Source organism: Epinephelus lanceolatus, chromosome 17 (genome assembly GCF_041903045.1).
Source record: "Epinephelus lanceolatus isolate andai-2023 chromosome 17, ASM4190304v1, whole genome shotgun sequence".
Taxonomy (NCBI): Eukaryota; Metazoa; Chordata; class Actinopteri; order Perciformes; family Serranidae; genus Epinephelus; species Epinephelus lanceolatus.
Window position 1 is genome coordinate 37277604 of NC_135750.1, and position 16542 is coordinate 37294145.

General features: G+C 40.5%; 1 protein-coding gene across 7 annotated transcripts in view; it reads left to right on the top strand.

Moving 5' to 3' along the window:
• The window catches only part of birc6 (baculoviral IAP repeat containing 6), a 155941-nt gene that overhangs the window by 107624 nt on the left and 31775 nt on the right, over window positions 1–16542 (top strand). For all 7 annotated transcript variants that reach the window (XM_078176190.1, XM_078176192.1, XM_078176195.1 and 4 more), the window contains exons 65-66: window positions 12141–12363; window positions 14426–14571. In XM_078176190.1, the coding sequence (XP_078032316.1) occupies window positions 12141–12363; window positions 14426–14571 (369 nt within the window). The remainder of the gene's footprint in view (window positions 1–12140; window positions 12364–14425; window positions 14572–16542) is intronic.

A 16542-nucleotide genomic window follows, 5' to 3' on the forward strand; every position in this document is an offset into this window, starting at 1 on the left:
TTCACCCATGAGTTGTTACTCAGTGGTAACCAGCTGAATGTTTTCCATTGTTGTTTTTATCGACCGATACAGTAAACAATTGAGTACGTGGAGCACGTGGGTTTTATGAAGACTAATGGCTGTCATATCATGTTGTCTCAGGGGATATAGATAATGTGCAAATGGGTGGTTATCTTGAAACTACATTTGTCATTTGTACATAAATATATTTTGGCCACTGTAAAACAAGCTGACGAACCCACAGGCCTGACATTGCTTTGTGAAGAGTTGCATATTTATTAGGGCTGAGATTATGTTTTCTCCCAGTTCAATACTAACACAAAAACTTGGGTGCCAAATTGATATGTTTTTGACTTTTAAGTACTGCATATGCTGCACATGACATTTATATCAGCAGCATCATATACTGCTTAGAATAGTGAAAAATAAACTGTTTTTATCACCTTATTTTTAACAACTTTATTGCAGTTAAGCACTTTGTGATCTTGCTGTCTGAAAGGTGCTATATTAAATCAACTGCAGTCAGTTACTAAACTGTAAATGTAAACTTATACCGCTACATTCAGCTGTCCCTGCTCATCAAGCTAGCTCCCATACGTTAATTCATCTGGGGCTGCCACACATAGACTGTAAAAACAATGGACGTAGCTCCCATGGACAGGACAGGATTCCCACGCTCAAAGATCATCTGGAAAATGCAATGAATTTCACAATCACATTTTCCATGCCTGGAATAGTCATGGAATTTGTAAAAATCATTTGGAAAAGTCAAAAATGACTTTTGTTACAGTAATCTTCTGTTTATAACTTTCCCTATAAAGTAACATTACAGCAGCTTTATTTTTGCATAACGTAGCTTTGATATGCGTCAATGTGCGAAGTTTTGTTCATCATCACGTACGTTTCTTTACTTTCTTCCCACATTCTGTCTCTCCCTTCATGTGTGCCAGCAAGCTGATCATATATTTGAATAGAGTTTTAATCTGACATGTTTGGAAAAAAACATGGGGCAAGTTGATCAAGAATAAAGATCATATTATGGGTCCTTGAGAAGTCATGGAATAGATTTGACATTTTGTCCATAAAAATGTGCAGAAACCCTGCATGGAACAACATAGGCATGCATTTAGTCTCATGTTCCTGGCCACTTAATGACTAAGTCCAACATTTAGAGCTAATAGATACAATGCCTCCTTCACCACCTCATCTTTAGTTTGCCGCAGGGCAAGCAGGGTCCAGTGGGTTTATCAGAGCTTATTTGCTAAAAACTAGGTCCTGGCAGATATGGAATTTGCTTGTACTGATACTGATGCCAGTGCTTCGCATTAAGAAAAAAAAAATGTTAATTTTGATTTGGCTGTTGAAAATTAAAGGTACTCTATGTAGTGAGTGTGACATTTTACAGTTGAACGAGACTAAAAGCGTGTTCAGACATAAAGCAAGCCAATTATTTGGCGTCATTTGCAAAGACTTGACTGATGGATTGTGTTTATTTGTCCCAAACAGCCAGTGTACCAACTGCACAGATGTTAGCTGTATGCTAGCTATCAACAGCAGCTCAGGTGCTTTGTTTGGGTTTATCCTCTTCAGGGTGTGTTTTACAATCCCAGGCTGCAGTACCAGGTTTTAAGTGGTGAGTGGCATGGTAGCCAGATTAGTGCCTCACTCATATGAACACACCCACACACAATTGCAGCACCCACCAATTAAGGGCAATTATGAAGTGAGCTCATACACTAGCAAGCTTCTATGCATCTCAGCTTGCCTCATTAGAAATGGACCATGGTCCCAGGAGCTGAATTATGAGCTGCTCCAAAATGATTAGTGTTGTTCCACTTGGAGGAAGAAAAGCTTTATTCAAGCAGAGGTATTTTACGTTGTAGCCATTAAATCGAAAGAATCTCTGGAACATTTTTGGCAGCAGGGAGGGATCCTGGCCCCCATTAACTGACGCTCTGCTATCTAAAATTGGCTGTGATTGTCTCTCAAATATGGATATAAATACTTGTTTTCACATGACAAGCTTGCTTTCACAAGTTTCCTCCCTTCTTAGCCCTGATGTGACACAACCTTCAGTAATGAACAGCACAGGGGTGTCCTTTTCTAAACAAGTTCCCCTTTTACACCCCAGTAAAATACCAAACATCAATCTGTCATCTGTAATTACAGGAATCTTCGCATTTCACAAGGCACTGCGGGGCAGTAGAGGCAGAGTAAATAGATTAAATTGGACGAAAAGTAAGACAGGATTTGTGAGTTGACAATAGGGTGTTAATAAGATTGTCTTTGTTTGGCATACAATGGCAGAGCAGGATTTTCTGTGGTTGATAATCAGTGCTTTTTCCAGGTTTGAACTATTTGGCCATGCAGTATTGAAGACAAGATGTGGTCGTCGTTGTGAAGGGGAGCAATGAAGCTTAAAAGGATATGAACAACACACTAAGGATGTCAGTTTTAGTTAATCTTGGTAGACCAACACTCATTAAATAATAAGTAACCGCTTAATTCTTAAGGGGAAAAAAAAGAAGAAGGGGAAAAAAAGCAAAATGATGCGAGATACAAGAGGCCTTTTCCTTTAGTCTGGTGCTCCATTGCCTCACTGGTTTAGCGCTGTATTGCAAGTTGCTGTCTGTTTAAAGATGGCAAAAATGATGTTTTGTGATGTAAATGTCTCGCATTTAATTTTATTTTATGTTAGCTTTGCTGACAGACAGCCTGTTTGCCACACTAACGTACAGAAATATAGTTCCAACTGCCCACCCTGTGGTTTCCAGTCTTTCCTTTGCCTGGGTCAGGTGGGAGCTAGCCACCTGTCCCGGTAGTGGAACACGTTGCTCTGGAAACATGGTGGCCAACCTTCGGTCCCACCAGATCTGGGTGTTGTACAGTGCAGTAAACTAAAGATTGACAAAATTAACCGATGGACCGTGCTTAAACTGTCAAAAATATTGTTCACGGGTAAACAATAACCCTCTGCAATTAACCACTGACATCCCTAGTAAGGGTGGGCGATATGGACAAAACCAATATCTCTATCTTTACCTGGAATTTCGATGTAGGATATATATCGATATTTTCCGTGATAAATGAATGGCCATTTTAAAAGGCGGTGGTCCTACGACAGCGGCGCCGCCACAGTGCTTTCAGTTTCAGCCAGTCCCACTGATTTCAATTTCCGGTATGCGGCCGGCCAGGGAGTTTGATCTGGCAGCTCAGAAGGATCACGTTTGAAGTAAATACAATAACATTTGAATAAATAAAATGTATACAAGTGTGCACATTAGCGATAGCGACCATTTCCGAAACGAAAGTTGCGGGTCACAGACACGGCAAAGTAAAATAAAGGTGGATAGTGAAGTGAATGTTCCGTTTTTCAGTTACATACATTTTTCAGGATGAATGAACAGAGGATTACTTTTTTCCGTTGAAGTGAATACTTTGTGGAAAAGCGAGTTGTGAGATGAGTGCGCATGGATGAAATCAACCTACCCCTTTTGATGATAGTGAAAAGGGGGAGAGGGTGGGCAGCTCAGAAAGAGGGACAGGGAGAGGCGGGGCAGAATGTGCGTGTGTGTGTTAGGGAGAGTGAGTGAGTGAGTGAGAGAGAGAGAGAGAGAGAGAGAGAGATGGCAACTGTGGAGCGGAGAAGCTGGCGAGACAGCGTGCAGCAATGGACCATATCAATGTTAACGATGGCGTCGCATTCCATATCTGGTTTAAAAAATAATGATATAACCAAAATAGCGACATATTGCCCGGCCTTAATCTCTACAACGCACACACATTTTTTATTAGACACACAGTTAAGAGAGACATAACATAAATTTGAAAAAAACATTGACCAGATTAAAAACCGTCAGTGTTGTTGGTGCTTGACTTCATATTGCTGAGCCACCAGGATGTCTAGCATTGATACCACAACATAATGAAATATTTTATTTATCTGTGCTGTGATGATTAAAATGTTTCATATGCATAAAATATGTAATATTACTTTCTCCATAATTCATTCTCTCTGTAGCTAATGGGTTTTTGATCCAGCGTATGATGCATATGACTGTCAACAAAAAAATAATCAGAGGCACAAGGATTTTACATAAAGCATTAATAACTGTACCATATCACAACAGGCGGCAAAAGTAACTAATGGGTCTGCCAACAGAAGCCTTGCTGCTAGGTTTGCTTTTAAAAATATATATAATGCATTGAACAGAAATATGGAAGATGTCACCACTTGCTAAGCTATTAAAATTAAAATACCTCAAGCAACTCTTTTCCACTTGAGCCTGCTTTATTCACCAAATTAAGCTCTCCTGTTTTCAGGGGTTATGCTGGACACCTGCTAATGACCGATAATGTTAGCCATGTTATTTATGCAAATCAAGTATGTGTAAAACATTGAAGTTGAGGCTCAATAAATGTGTTCACATCATTTTCCATTGACAGTATACCACAAACTTCTTCATAATGACTGACTGAGTTATATTTTACTTATGTTTCAGTGGGAATGAATTTTGGGTCTCAACTGATGATGTTGGTACTGTAATTCAATATGTGCTATATCAAGCAATAAAAATAATTAGGAAAAATGTTAGATTACTTCAGTTCCAGCAGCCTAACAAGCACTTTTGACCATGTTAGTGTACTATTGTTTGACCCAGCTGGGAGCTGATGTTGTTTTCGATTCTTTGATGTGTTATTTTGATCCATCAGAGACTAATGTGTGTGTGGACTTATAGATGACATTTTAAAATCTATATCCAAAGCTTGATTATAGATTCTGTCTGGTATGTATTTGTAGATGATTCACAACCTGATTTCAAATGCAACTTCCTGACACGGTTCTTTGGTGCGGTAAGTGATTCGACACTAGGTGACGCTACAGATGTGACCAGGGAGACATTAAAATCCAACAGTAATGCCTTTATTTCAAACAGGCCTTACATATGCCACGCTAACTCATCGGCACTCACCCCCATTCAGGTCTAAGGGCCCCCATTAACTATTAATCAGCCTGAGCATCCAAGCCGGGTACTCGCAGCGCCCATCTCTGTAAGGCCCCCCGAAGACCCTAAATCACAGAAAGTGGAGGCTTGCTGTACGTAGCACTGCCATGACTGCAGGTCAGCACTACCAAGATGGTCATAGCTGTGATGGATGTCCAGCCTCTATGGACCACTGCTTGTCTGTAGCTAAGATGAGAACAAGCTCTGTTTTTTTCCTCTATACTCTTTCCTCTTTATCACTGTTCAGGCTTCCAATAGGGAATGGAGTTTCCTAAATGTAATTGCTCAAAACTGGTTAAAAAACTAACATGAAGGCAAATGTGACTTGTGAACAACAATTTTGAGGTGACACGTTATGTGCTGTGATTAATATTTGTTTACCATGGTTTTCCCCACATAAAAAAATAAATAAATAAACTTAGAAAAGGGGCCAGAAACAATCTGCTCTTTCTTCCTCAGTCAGACTCAGTCTTAGGTGAGGAGTCTGTAGTGCTCCAAAGTTGGTGACGAGCAGAAGCATTAGAATGGTAAGTGTAGTTAGTGTTTTTTATTTGTTTATGTTGCTTGTTAGCTTGTAGGCTAACTGGCAGTGGCAGACACACTGTGTCAGGCAATTGTGAAACATACAAGCTGCTACAATGGGGCTTTGGTAGATAGTGGAAGGAAGCTCCAGGGTCTGCTTTTTTGGTCACTATGCTAATGCTAACTCTCTGCGCTGATGGTTTCAGGCTTTTTTGCTGGTGTTCCCCATTGATAGGTGTTTCCCATAGTACAGCAGATAGCTTACGTATTGCTGATATATTTAACCTAGCTTGCCCATGGTGCGTTTGAATCTCAGATTTTAGGGAAATACACAGACATGGCCTCCTTCAGGAGAGGAATGTGAAAGCATCTCTCTAGCAACAAACTTTGCTCTGATACAAGTCAGTATAGACAAGGTCAGACATTTTAGAAAACATAAACAGAAGAAAAACACATTTAAGAGTGGAAGAGGGCTTCAAGAAAAACTCAGGTTACATTTAAAGAGCAAATCCATTGGTTTATTTATACATTAAACAATTTTTATCATAAAACTGTGCTGTCCTTTACATTTTGCAACAGCAAATGTTTTCCAGTGTCTGAAAAATGGGAAAATTGGAAAAATACAAGAAGAGAAGAATAAGGGCTCTGTGATGGTCAGGGGACCAAAGTGCATTCTATTGTCCCTGGCACTCACGAGTGTCCTTTTTAATCTAGTTTGTTTATAGCCCATTTGTTAAAAAGGTGTGTATCTAAAATGTGTTTTTTTGATGTGTTGCCCCTTCCTTTTTTATTCTGTTTCAGTCTTTCATTAGAGTCTCCTTGGTATTTACTACCCACAGTTGGAATAAACAGTCTGACATTGACACAGAGCAAGAGGAGGAATTCTGATGAGTTGCCCACAAATGCTCAGAGTAATTATATAGATGTAACTAAAAGGGATTGGGATTCCATGCAAGGTGTCATCCAGAGACACTGGTTAAAGGATCTGAGAGCAGATTAAAGCCCTGGGAGGTCAGTGTTGTGCAGATACTGGGATAAGGACAGTGGGGAGCTGGGAATTTCAATATAAATGTAAAACAGTCCGGGAGCCACAAACAAGAGCTGTTTATTTAGAGGCTGACACTTCAAGGCAAGCACACGGATGCACAAGTACCTTTGCACACACACCAGACAGCCCCTCTCAGAAAATGATACGGTTTACATGGTCAGCCTGTTGATGCCTACTTCACTGTCTCAACAGACCCTTGAATTTGATTGGCTTCTGTTCAAGTGCTGTTTGATGCCAACTGACAAACACTGGCTGAAAATTAACCCATCACAGAGTCTTGGATTACATTTGGCAAACTGTTTTTCTCATTTTGTTTTAGCATTGACACAAGCAAACCTTTGTCTAACACTTGTTTCTACAGGCCTTTCTCTGTCTCATAGTAGTCTTGCATTGCCTATCACAATCTCCACTGTGTCAGAGCTAAAGAAAGGTCTGCAAGCACACATTGTGCTTTTGGGGGGAAAATGATCTGGTGTCTTAATATTTCCGTAAACCAATTACAGTCATCTTGAGCAGTGTTAAGCACAGAATGCAGTGATGGTGCTCTTGCAAAATAGTGTCAGGGGGGATTTTTTTGACTGAACATTTGCACATAGGTAGGTTTGCACTGTTTTTTAATGGCTAATTATGTGCTTCAACTTTTAGTGAATAAAAAAAAGTTGAACACAGTTTCATAACTGGTGCCCTAGAGGCCGAGCCTGACTACACTTAGGCTGTGAAGGAACTCACTGGATCCACTAAAAGTACAGATGATTTGCTAGCTGTAGGTGGCTCTTTCAAATCATTGATACGACGATATTACAGAACTTCTTGTGAAGTGTAACTGATCGAAACATTGGTAGAGTCAATGACACTGGCCTTATGTGGCTGCCAGAGAAAAAATGAAGCAAATCAGCTCCAACAGGCCATTTCAGAAAATGGATTAACATTTAACATTAACATTAACAACAGAGGTTGTTGTTTCCTTCAGTGACGGGGATTTTGAAAACGGTAGCATGTAGATAGAAGGCAGGGAAAATCCTGCCCTACATAGTCAGCCAGTGGCAGGCTTATAGCCCCAGTCTACATCCAGTGACTAGTCTTATAGTAACTTGATATCATCAGGCTTTACAAAGATTACTCCAAGGATGTGAGTTTATTACACAGCACAAATCCCATTTATTATTTAGGTGTTTTGTTTTTGTTCTTACTTCACATATTCCTGAAAGCATACCTTTTCTTGCTTACAATTCATTGTTTTTTCACCAAAATTGTGCTGTCGTCCTCGGTCCAAGTGCTAATCTATGACATTTGTTTTTTCCACTTTCTCACCTGACAACCAGTGTGGCCACCACGCTTTCCTTGTTTTTTTTTTTGTTTTTTGTTTTTGTTGTTTTTGGGTCAAAGTTTGACTTTCTGTTGCCGTGTTATTGTTTTTTTTTTGTTTGTTTGTTTGTTTGTATGTTGTTGTTTTTTTTTTTTGCTTTGTTTTTTTATCTGCTAATGCAGTGTAGAAAACATTGCTCATGCTGACTACCTAGTTCTCCCTTTGCATTCGAACAACCTCACAGTTACTGCTGCGTGGTGTATGATATTACCTGATGTTCAGAACAGCAAATGGAAATGTTTTTATGACTTCTCCCTGCTGCATTTTGCACAGCAAAATAATTCCAATTCTGTCAAACTCAAATTCGGAGTTACTGAAGCTGCAGGCTGCAATAAATGTAGAGCACCTTCTCACCCCAAACATCACATATTGGTGGTCAGTTCCACAGGGTCAGCTTTTCTGATTTGGCAGTGATTGCAGGTTGGAGCTTTAGAGGTAGATGCTTGCTGCTCCAGTTTACCTCCATGGGTGACTGTAAAAACAAAAACAAAAAAAAACTCTGTCAGGACAAACTGAGAGAAGTCCATTACACTAAAGTTGTGCTTTGGCACTAAATTGAGTATTGTGAAAACACTACTTTGGTGTCTGACTTTCTTCTAGGGGTTAGGGGTTTAGTCCTTCATCAGAATTGGTTCTTCTTGTGGTGATGAAAACCATTTGAGATCATTTGTGAATTCTGCCTTCCAATTTTGTGATCACTCGATTATGCAAGTCTACCTCTTACGCCAGGGCCACACTGCCAACGAAGTGCTGCGAAGCACAGCGCACCGAAATTCTCGTGCAAGCCCGTTCACATCGGACGTGCATTTCTCGCGCATGGATATCTCTCTCTGTTTGCGTGTGTGTGCCCCAACCCCCGCCCCCTATATATCTCACCAACACCTTGAGCGAATTTCTTCAAATTTGGCACAAATGTCCACTTGGAATCAAGGATTAACTGACTAGATTTTGGTGGTTGAAGGTCAAAGGTTACTGTGACCTCATCCTTCTCATTCTTGTCAACAAGAAATCTGTCATAATTTGGCATAAACCACTGTTTGGACTCAAGGATGAACTGAATAGATTTGAAGGTCAAAGATCAACATCACTTTAGCCTTGCATCTGTCTCATTTCCATGAACACCATATCTCAAGAAGACTTGAGGGAATTTTTTGAAATTTGGCACAAATCAGTTGGAATCAACTGATTAGATTTTGGTAATAAAAGGCCACTGTGACCTCACAGTACACATTTTTGACCATAATAAGAATTCCTTATTTGATTATGTAGAAATATCACACAAATGTCCAGTAAGATAAAATGATAAAGTAGTGGCATTTTGTATCCAGAAGGTCAATTTTCAACTTAACTGTGACAGCTAGTAGTATTTTGGCAACTATATTGCATCTTAACTCAACATAAGAGAAAGGGAGACATTTGGGCAGATACTGAATTGGCTACACTTGGGTGTCCACCTTTAAACTGTGCTGCTGGGTTGAAAATGTGTATGTAGCATCCACATTTTTCCAAAAAACAGACAAACAAAAAAAACATTCAATACCTTTTTATTAAATTCCTACAAAGTCTTTGCTATGTATTTCATACATCTGTCATCTGGACAGACATGGATGTAAACTGTAACTTGACTGGTTGGCGGAGGCATACAACCGCAAGGCAGTAATTCTGGTTGCTATTAAGATTTGACCAAATTGTTTGCTGCCAAGCATGACCCTTTATTTAGCATACGGCTCCGACTGACTCAGGCTGCAGGGCCATCTATGTCCTGTTATTTCAAGCCTCAGTTGTGGGCGAGAAGTAGGAGCTGTCAGGTTTGGTTTGTAAATTTAGAAACGACTGAGGTAGACCATTGACTGTCACAGTCATACACACACAGCCACATACACAGCCACATACACAGGACATATCTAGTCCCATTCTTAATTTTTGCCTTCCATAAAGTCCCATCTTCATCTCCTTGTCTCCTGATCAGGACATTTTGCCATTGTTTGCGTTGCTTTATTCTTTCACTCTTTATAACGTTCCAGAAAAAAAGGACACCCCCAAACTTTTTTTTTGGTCTGATTAATTAATCTATTTATTAGGGGGAGTTATCTGCAAAAGCCCTTGAGGGTTGATGGCAGAGGCAGATGGCAGTGCATGCAGATGCAATGGCCAGTTGCTCAACCTCTGCTACCTTTAACGAGTTTTTTACTGAACACGTACCTATGACAGAAGAATCCCTTGCTGGAAATATGATCATTTTCAATATCCCCTTGTCCAAGGTTTCCACCTCAAAGTACTATCTATCTAGCTGTCTGTCTGTCTGTCATGTTTCAATGACACTTTCTCTCTTCGCAATCATAGTTATCTCAGAGCAATCTGGAGTTTTCTTCCCCCATGCAGGGCTCGACAGTGCAAGCGTTTCACTCGCATTTGTGACTTAAAAATAGGTGTGTGCGAACTGTAAAAAATATTTAGGGGCACATGTGCACATAAAAAAACAGCCGAAGCAGCCTATATTTTTGTCAATAAATATGATAATCTAACCACAAATGTTGGAGGAACTCCAGCCGCCTTCCCTCTTCCCTCTTCCCCGTGTGACACGGTTATGGGCGGTTTTCCAAGCCACTGTCGGCACAATGAATATAAGCAGGGACAGTTTTTGCTATGGGCAATGTGGGCGACGGCCCAGGGTGCAATCTATGTGAGGGCGCACGAGCACCCTCCAAAAAAAAAAAAAAAACACCCAAAAAACCCAAAACTCGCCAGTTTTCTAGACTACCGCTCATTTCCATGTCAAGTTAGTGGAGTGGGCGCTGGGGCGCCCCTATTATCACGTTTCAACCAGCAGCAGAAAGGAAAGGCGAATCCTGGCGGTTGTGGGTTGAATGGGGGTCACAGACAGGAATACGGCGGAGGCTCATAGTGCTCTGCAGCGCAAGATAACGGCTTACCGGCGACAGAGAAGTCCAACTCCAGGTCCAGTAATTTCCTCTTTCGTTGGTTGCCCAGTAGTACCTGGACAACCGAGCCGTGGCGGCACACAGGTATGTGACGTGTCAGAGGAGAAACGAGCCGTTCACATTTCTCTCTTTGTGTCAGGTAATGGCCCACAAACCTCACCGCACTTTAGGGACTGTTCTTTACTTATGAAGGGACTGTTCTTTACTTGTCAGGGGAGGAGGGTGGCTGGTTGATTTTTATTTTATTTATTTATTTTATTTTGATGCCCCCTATGTTAATCACTTATTGATGCTGTTTTTGAAGTATGAATAAGTCAGTAAGTAATTTATTCCATTGAAATATCAGTGATGTATTATAGAAAAGTGATTTATCTTTTTACAAATGACAAAAGGCACATCTGCCTCATTCTTGCCGTGGTATCGTGATACTACTCAGAACTGTGATACTTTTACTGGTATCGTACCGTGGGGGGTGGGGCCAGGCTGTCGACTGGGTGGGAATAAGTCAACGTGTGGTGGAGAAGAGGGACCGGGAAAAGTGGCGGACCTCCAGGGAAGCCTGCTCCGTTCTCCCAGCAGTTAGGGACCGTTTGCCACGGTACCGCTGCTGGGCAGGGTGGAAATAAGTCCTGCAGAGTTTCAGAGGACCTGGAGAATGTTTTAGGATAGTAATAACATTATATAAGATAATCATATTGCAAGATAACATATATAAGATAATAACATTAAAGACAAATTTAAATTGCAATACTTTTTCAAAACTTGATGATTTTACCTTTCTGTACATTTTGTATACAAATTCATTAAATAATTTTGCTTGTAAATGTCTATTTGCATCATTACGGAAAACACATTATTTGATCAATTTACATTGTGCCCCTAAAGTTCTTTGTGCGCTCCTTACTTTTTCAACTTAGGAGCACATGTGCTCCTTGGGGAAAAAAGTTAGCCCTGCCATGTTTCTCTGAGCACCACAAGCAGTCACTTCAGGCCACAAGAAAAACACTTTTGTAATCTTTTCCATTGAGCTTGGAAATTGAATGATTTGTAAATACAGCATATAGAGTGCGTTTGGTTGTGTTGCTGCTGTTGACAGTGATAAAACACATTCTCACTTAACCCTGGATCGAGATCTTGTTGTGATGGTTTTCATACAGTTTCCAGACCCTGGGACTTCCAATAATGTTACCAACTGACCATTAAAAGCACTATGTGGTGGTATCTTAACAAGTTGTATCCTTCTTGTCACTCTGCAGTTCTGGATATGGCACGTCATGTGCCCCTCTATCGGGCGCTACTGGAGCTGCTGAGGGCCATATCCACCTGCACAGCCCTAGTTCCTCTGCTGCTGCCTCTCTCTGGAGACCTGGGACAGGACGAAGAGGAGGAGGATGAAGAACACTCTGAGGGACAGACCTCTGTAGGGATGCTGCTGGCCAAGATGAAGACATGTGTAGACACATACACCAATCGCCTCAGGTGAGATGGTCAAAATTAATGTAACTTAATGATGATTAGTGGAATAGTTTTTTTCCTCGGGTTTAACACTTAAAATATAAAACCCAAATGCTACACATGCCTATAATTATCTTACCTTTTGGACAAAGACAGACTTTATGCATAAAGAGTGAGGTCTAATTTAATGCCTTGATCCAACCATAACCCCAACAGTCCAGCAAAACACACTCTAGTTTCATTCAGTCTCCTCCTCTCTGCAATACTGATGATCTGGAGATCTTTACATCTATAGCCCTGTTAACACTTGGCATTAAAATTCACCCTGGGTGATGGGAATATACCCCAAGAGACACCGAGGACGCATTGAGATTCAGTCACTAAAATGCTTTTGGAGGTTGTCAGGGAAAGTCCACAAATGTGTTGTGTGTTTTATTACGACTGGAAAAGGCTTTTATTCTCACTCTAAAAATCCTCTATTCTGGGGAAAAAATAACATTGCCTTTGCTCTGCATAAACTGCTGTACCTTATGCACATTGATACAGCACCTAACCTAAGAGGTGTGGCCACACCATCTCCACATGAGTGAACTCACCTCCTCCTGTAAGCTTATTGACAGCATACTGTGCACAGGTTTACATACATTATGCATGCATACATGCCAAGGTGCCTGATTATGAATGTATCTGATAGCATTTTCAGAAATGGCTGGCATAATGTTGTGTGGTTTGTGTTGTCCATTTGTGTCCCATTTACAGAGCTGGGTTGTGTATAAGCACAGGTGTTTTTTTTTATTTTTTTCAGTGCACACACAGATTGGACAGCTAGCAGACCGTCAGGAGAAATTTACTAAATTTGTCAAAAGGTGTATTGATTAAAATCACAGACTGCACCTTTAAGGGCTAGCAAAGTAAAAGTACACTGAAAAGAGACTTACCAAATAAATAATAGTTAGTGGAAATCAAGATGTCTTTTATGCATATAAATCAATGACACATTTTATCTCCTGTTTTCTTGCTAACAATATAATAATCAGCAAATATTGGTAGCATGACACTGAGACAGAAATTGTCTTGTCAGAACACAGACTTTGCTCTGCATATGCTGAACACTTTCTTGGTCCAAATACAGGCTGGAAAAAGTGTTCACTTTACAAATGTTTTAAGAGAATGGCTCCCAGATTAAACTGCCACTTCCCAGTAAGTTGCCTTGTACTACTCTGTTTTGGTTTTTACCCAAAGACAGCCGCCTTATGTTGAGATCAGACACATGGTTTATAGCCCTCTCCAACAGACAGGCATGAATGATGGCTTGAGAAGAAGAATCTCCCATGTCATTTGTTGGAAACGAATATACATATATATATATATATATATATATATATATATATATATATATATATATATATATATATATATATATATATATATATATATATTGCCTTCTCCTGCCTTTGACAACTGTGACAGTGAGTTCTGTGATGTTGGCCCAGAGGAGCAACTGTTCACATGGCAAAGCCAAAGAGGAATTATATTTTTTCGTTTCAGTAGACCTGTAACCACTTTTACTCTCACCCTGGTGAGTTTAAAAGTGAATATTAAATTAGCATTTTACCACATTAATTTGTAATGTACAGTAATTGCCAAAGAATCCCAAAATTTCTCCTGAAAACAAAAGAATTTCTGCTGACTGGTGTGAAGTTTGCATGTTCTCCCAGTGTTAGTGTAAGTTTTCTCCAGGTTCTCCGGCTTCCTCCCATAGTCCAAAGACATGCACGTAGGGTTTATTGGTGACTTTAAATTGCCCATAGGTGTGAATGTCAGTGTGAATGGTTGTCTGTCTCTCTGAGTCAGCCCTGTGATAGTCTAGCGACCTGTCCAGGGTGTACCCCGCCTCTTGCCCAATGTCAGCTGGGATAGGCGCCAGCACCCCTGCGACCCTGAACAGGATAAGCGGTCATGGATAATGAATAATTAATAATTTACCTTTCAAATAATTCTCACAAAAATAGATTTCTGAAATCTGAGTTATCAGACACCACCCAATATTACATTATGGCTTAATATCTATTTGTATGTGTTTCAGGTCAAAGAAAGATAAGAGTAAAGGTGTGGTGAAGACAGATAGCTCAGATCCAGAGCCAGAGGGTTTGACTCTGTTGGTGCCTGACATCCAGAGGACAGCTGAGATAGTCTACGCTGCTACCACCAGCCTACGGCAGGCCAACCAGGGTATGTATACAACACATGTGGCTTTATTGTGAAGCACTTTGGCAGCTGACTTCACATTCTCTGCACTGTTTGGTTTAAACTCACTTTTTGATCTGAATTATTTCAGCAAGTCCCAGCTTTTCCATTGCCCCATTTTAATTTTTGTCTCGCATCCTAATCTGTCTGTGTCCTGTCCTCTTGCCGCAAGGACCCATAAATGGGTCTCCAAATTTAGCCTCCCTAAAAGTCTGAATTACTTTCTAATTTAATCTAAATTGACGATGCTGTTGGATTGTTTGTGAAAGTTGAACTTGACCAAACAGTCTCAAGCTACAGATCAAACTAATCATCTGTATTGCCTAAAACTCTAATGTGACACCTGTGGCTCTTGAAGTCTGTGATTCTCATATCACTCTTGAGCCATGCTGAGAAGACGCACAGTTTCTTCTAACTGCGTCTCAAGATTCAGACTGTGAAGAATTGTAAAGGGCAGAGTACACATGTATAAAGGGTCCAGTGTGTAAGATTTAGGGGGATTTAGTGACATCTAGCGGTGAGTATTGCAAATTGCAACCAGCTGAAATTTCTGCTGGTTAGAATTACTTCAGTGTTTATTGTTCAGGAGGTTTTCACCAGGAGCTGAATTATCCACACAGATCTCCTCCTCACCAAAACAAACAGACCAGGTGATTTAAATTGGTTAAAACACTGAATAAAGCAATTTCACGTTACAAATCAGTGTTTCTCCCACAGGACATCACAGGGCCCGCTTGCCCAGCGCTTGCAAATGTGTACTCACCTATTTTCTTTTTCTTTCTGAATTATCAGAGGTCTCTCCCTCTCCAAAACAAACTGACCTGGTCGGTAAAACCAGTAAAAACAATGAATGAAGCAGTTTCACATTACAAATCATTGTTTTTCCGAAGCTGTTTGGCATGTCGGAGATGGACCATTAGCCCAGCACCTGCTAATCTGTGCTCACCTTTTTCTCAGATAACTTAAGAATCAGATGTTCAGGAGGTGTTTACTGGGATCAAAATTATCCACAGAGGTCTTCCTCTCCAAAACAAACAGACCCGCTGATTTAAACCAGTAAAAATACTGAATTGAGTAGTTTCAGGTTAAAAAAGTCTGTGTTTTTCTGTCTGATGCTCTCGCTGCTGAGGGGCTGCTAACTACAGTGGTTGAAGCAAAAACACAAATGGCCCTACCCAGAGCCAGTGTTTGGTTTGTCCATTCTGGGCTACTGTAGAAACATGGTGATCCCCGTAGATGAGAACCCACTCCCCATGTAAATAAATAGAAATAGAGACAGAAAATGTTTATTTTTTTTTATATTTGATTTCCGCCAATATATCCCCCCTAAATCCTACAAACTGGACCTTTAACTTGTTTTATATATGGAGAAATAAAGCGAGAATGGAGATTCTTGTCGCTAACCATTAGTCACATCAATAAAGCAGGGGCATCAATAAAATGTCCGCCGCATGATGAAACATCACTCCTCCCCCATTATCGTGTTGCTACACAGTACACAGTACTAATTACTCCCCACCCGCCCATTTCTTCCAGCTCCCTTCAGAGAAATTTTATGTTCTGTCCACAAACATTTATCTCACTGATCACTTAGGTAAGGGAATGCCGTTAGATGTGGTGGTAGTGTGCTTGTGGGGGAATGGATAAAGATATGTGTCATGTCACTTCACATAAAGAAATCCATACAATTAAGCCCTCCAGAATCACACCGAGTTGTGTGGTGTTTAGCACGAGGGCCCTGACAGATGTATAATCATTTAATTAGTACACAGTCTTTAAGAAGTATTTCTCAGAGAAGCCATGATGAGGCAGGAGTAGAAACATCAATGTGCCTGTTCTAACTGAACAAGCGAAATAAGCGATCTTCCTACGAACATCTTGTGTGCTTCCAGGGTTGGGTTGTAGTACTGTTCTTTAAATGGGCTTTTATGGAAATATGTACAGGTTCACTCTTTA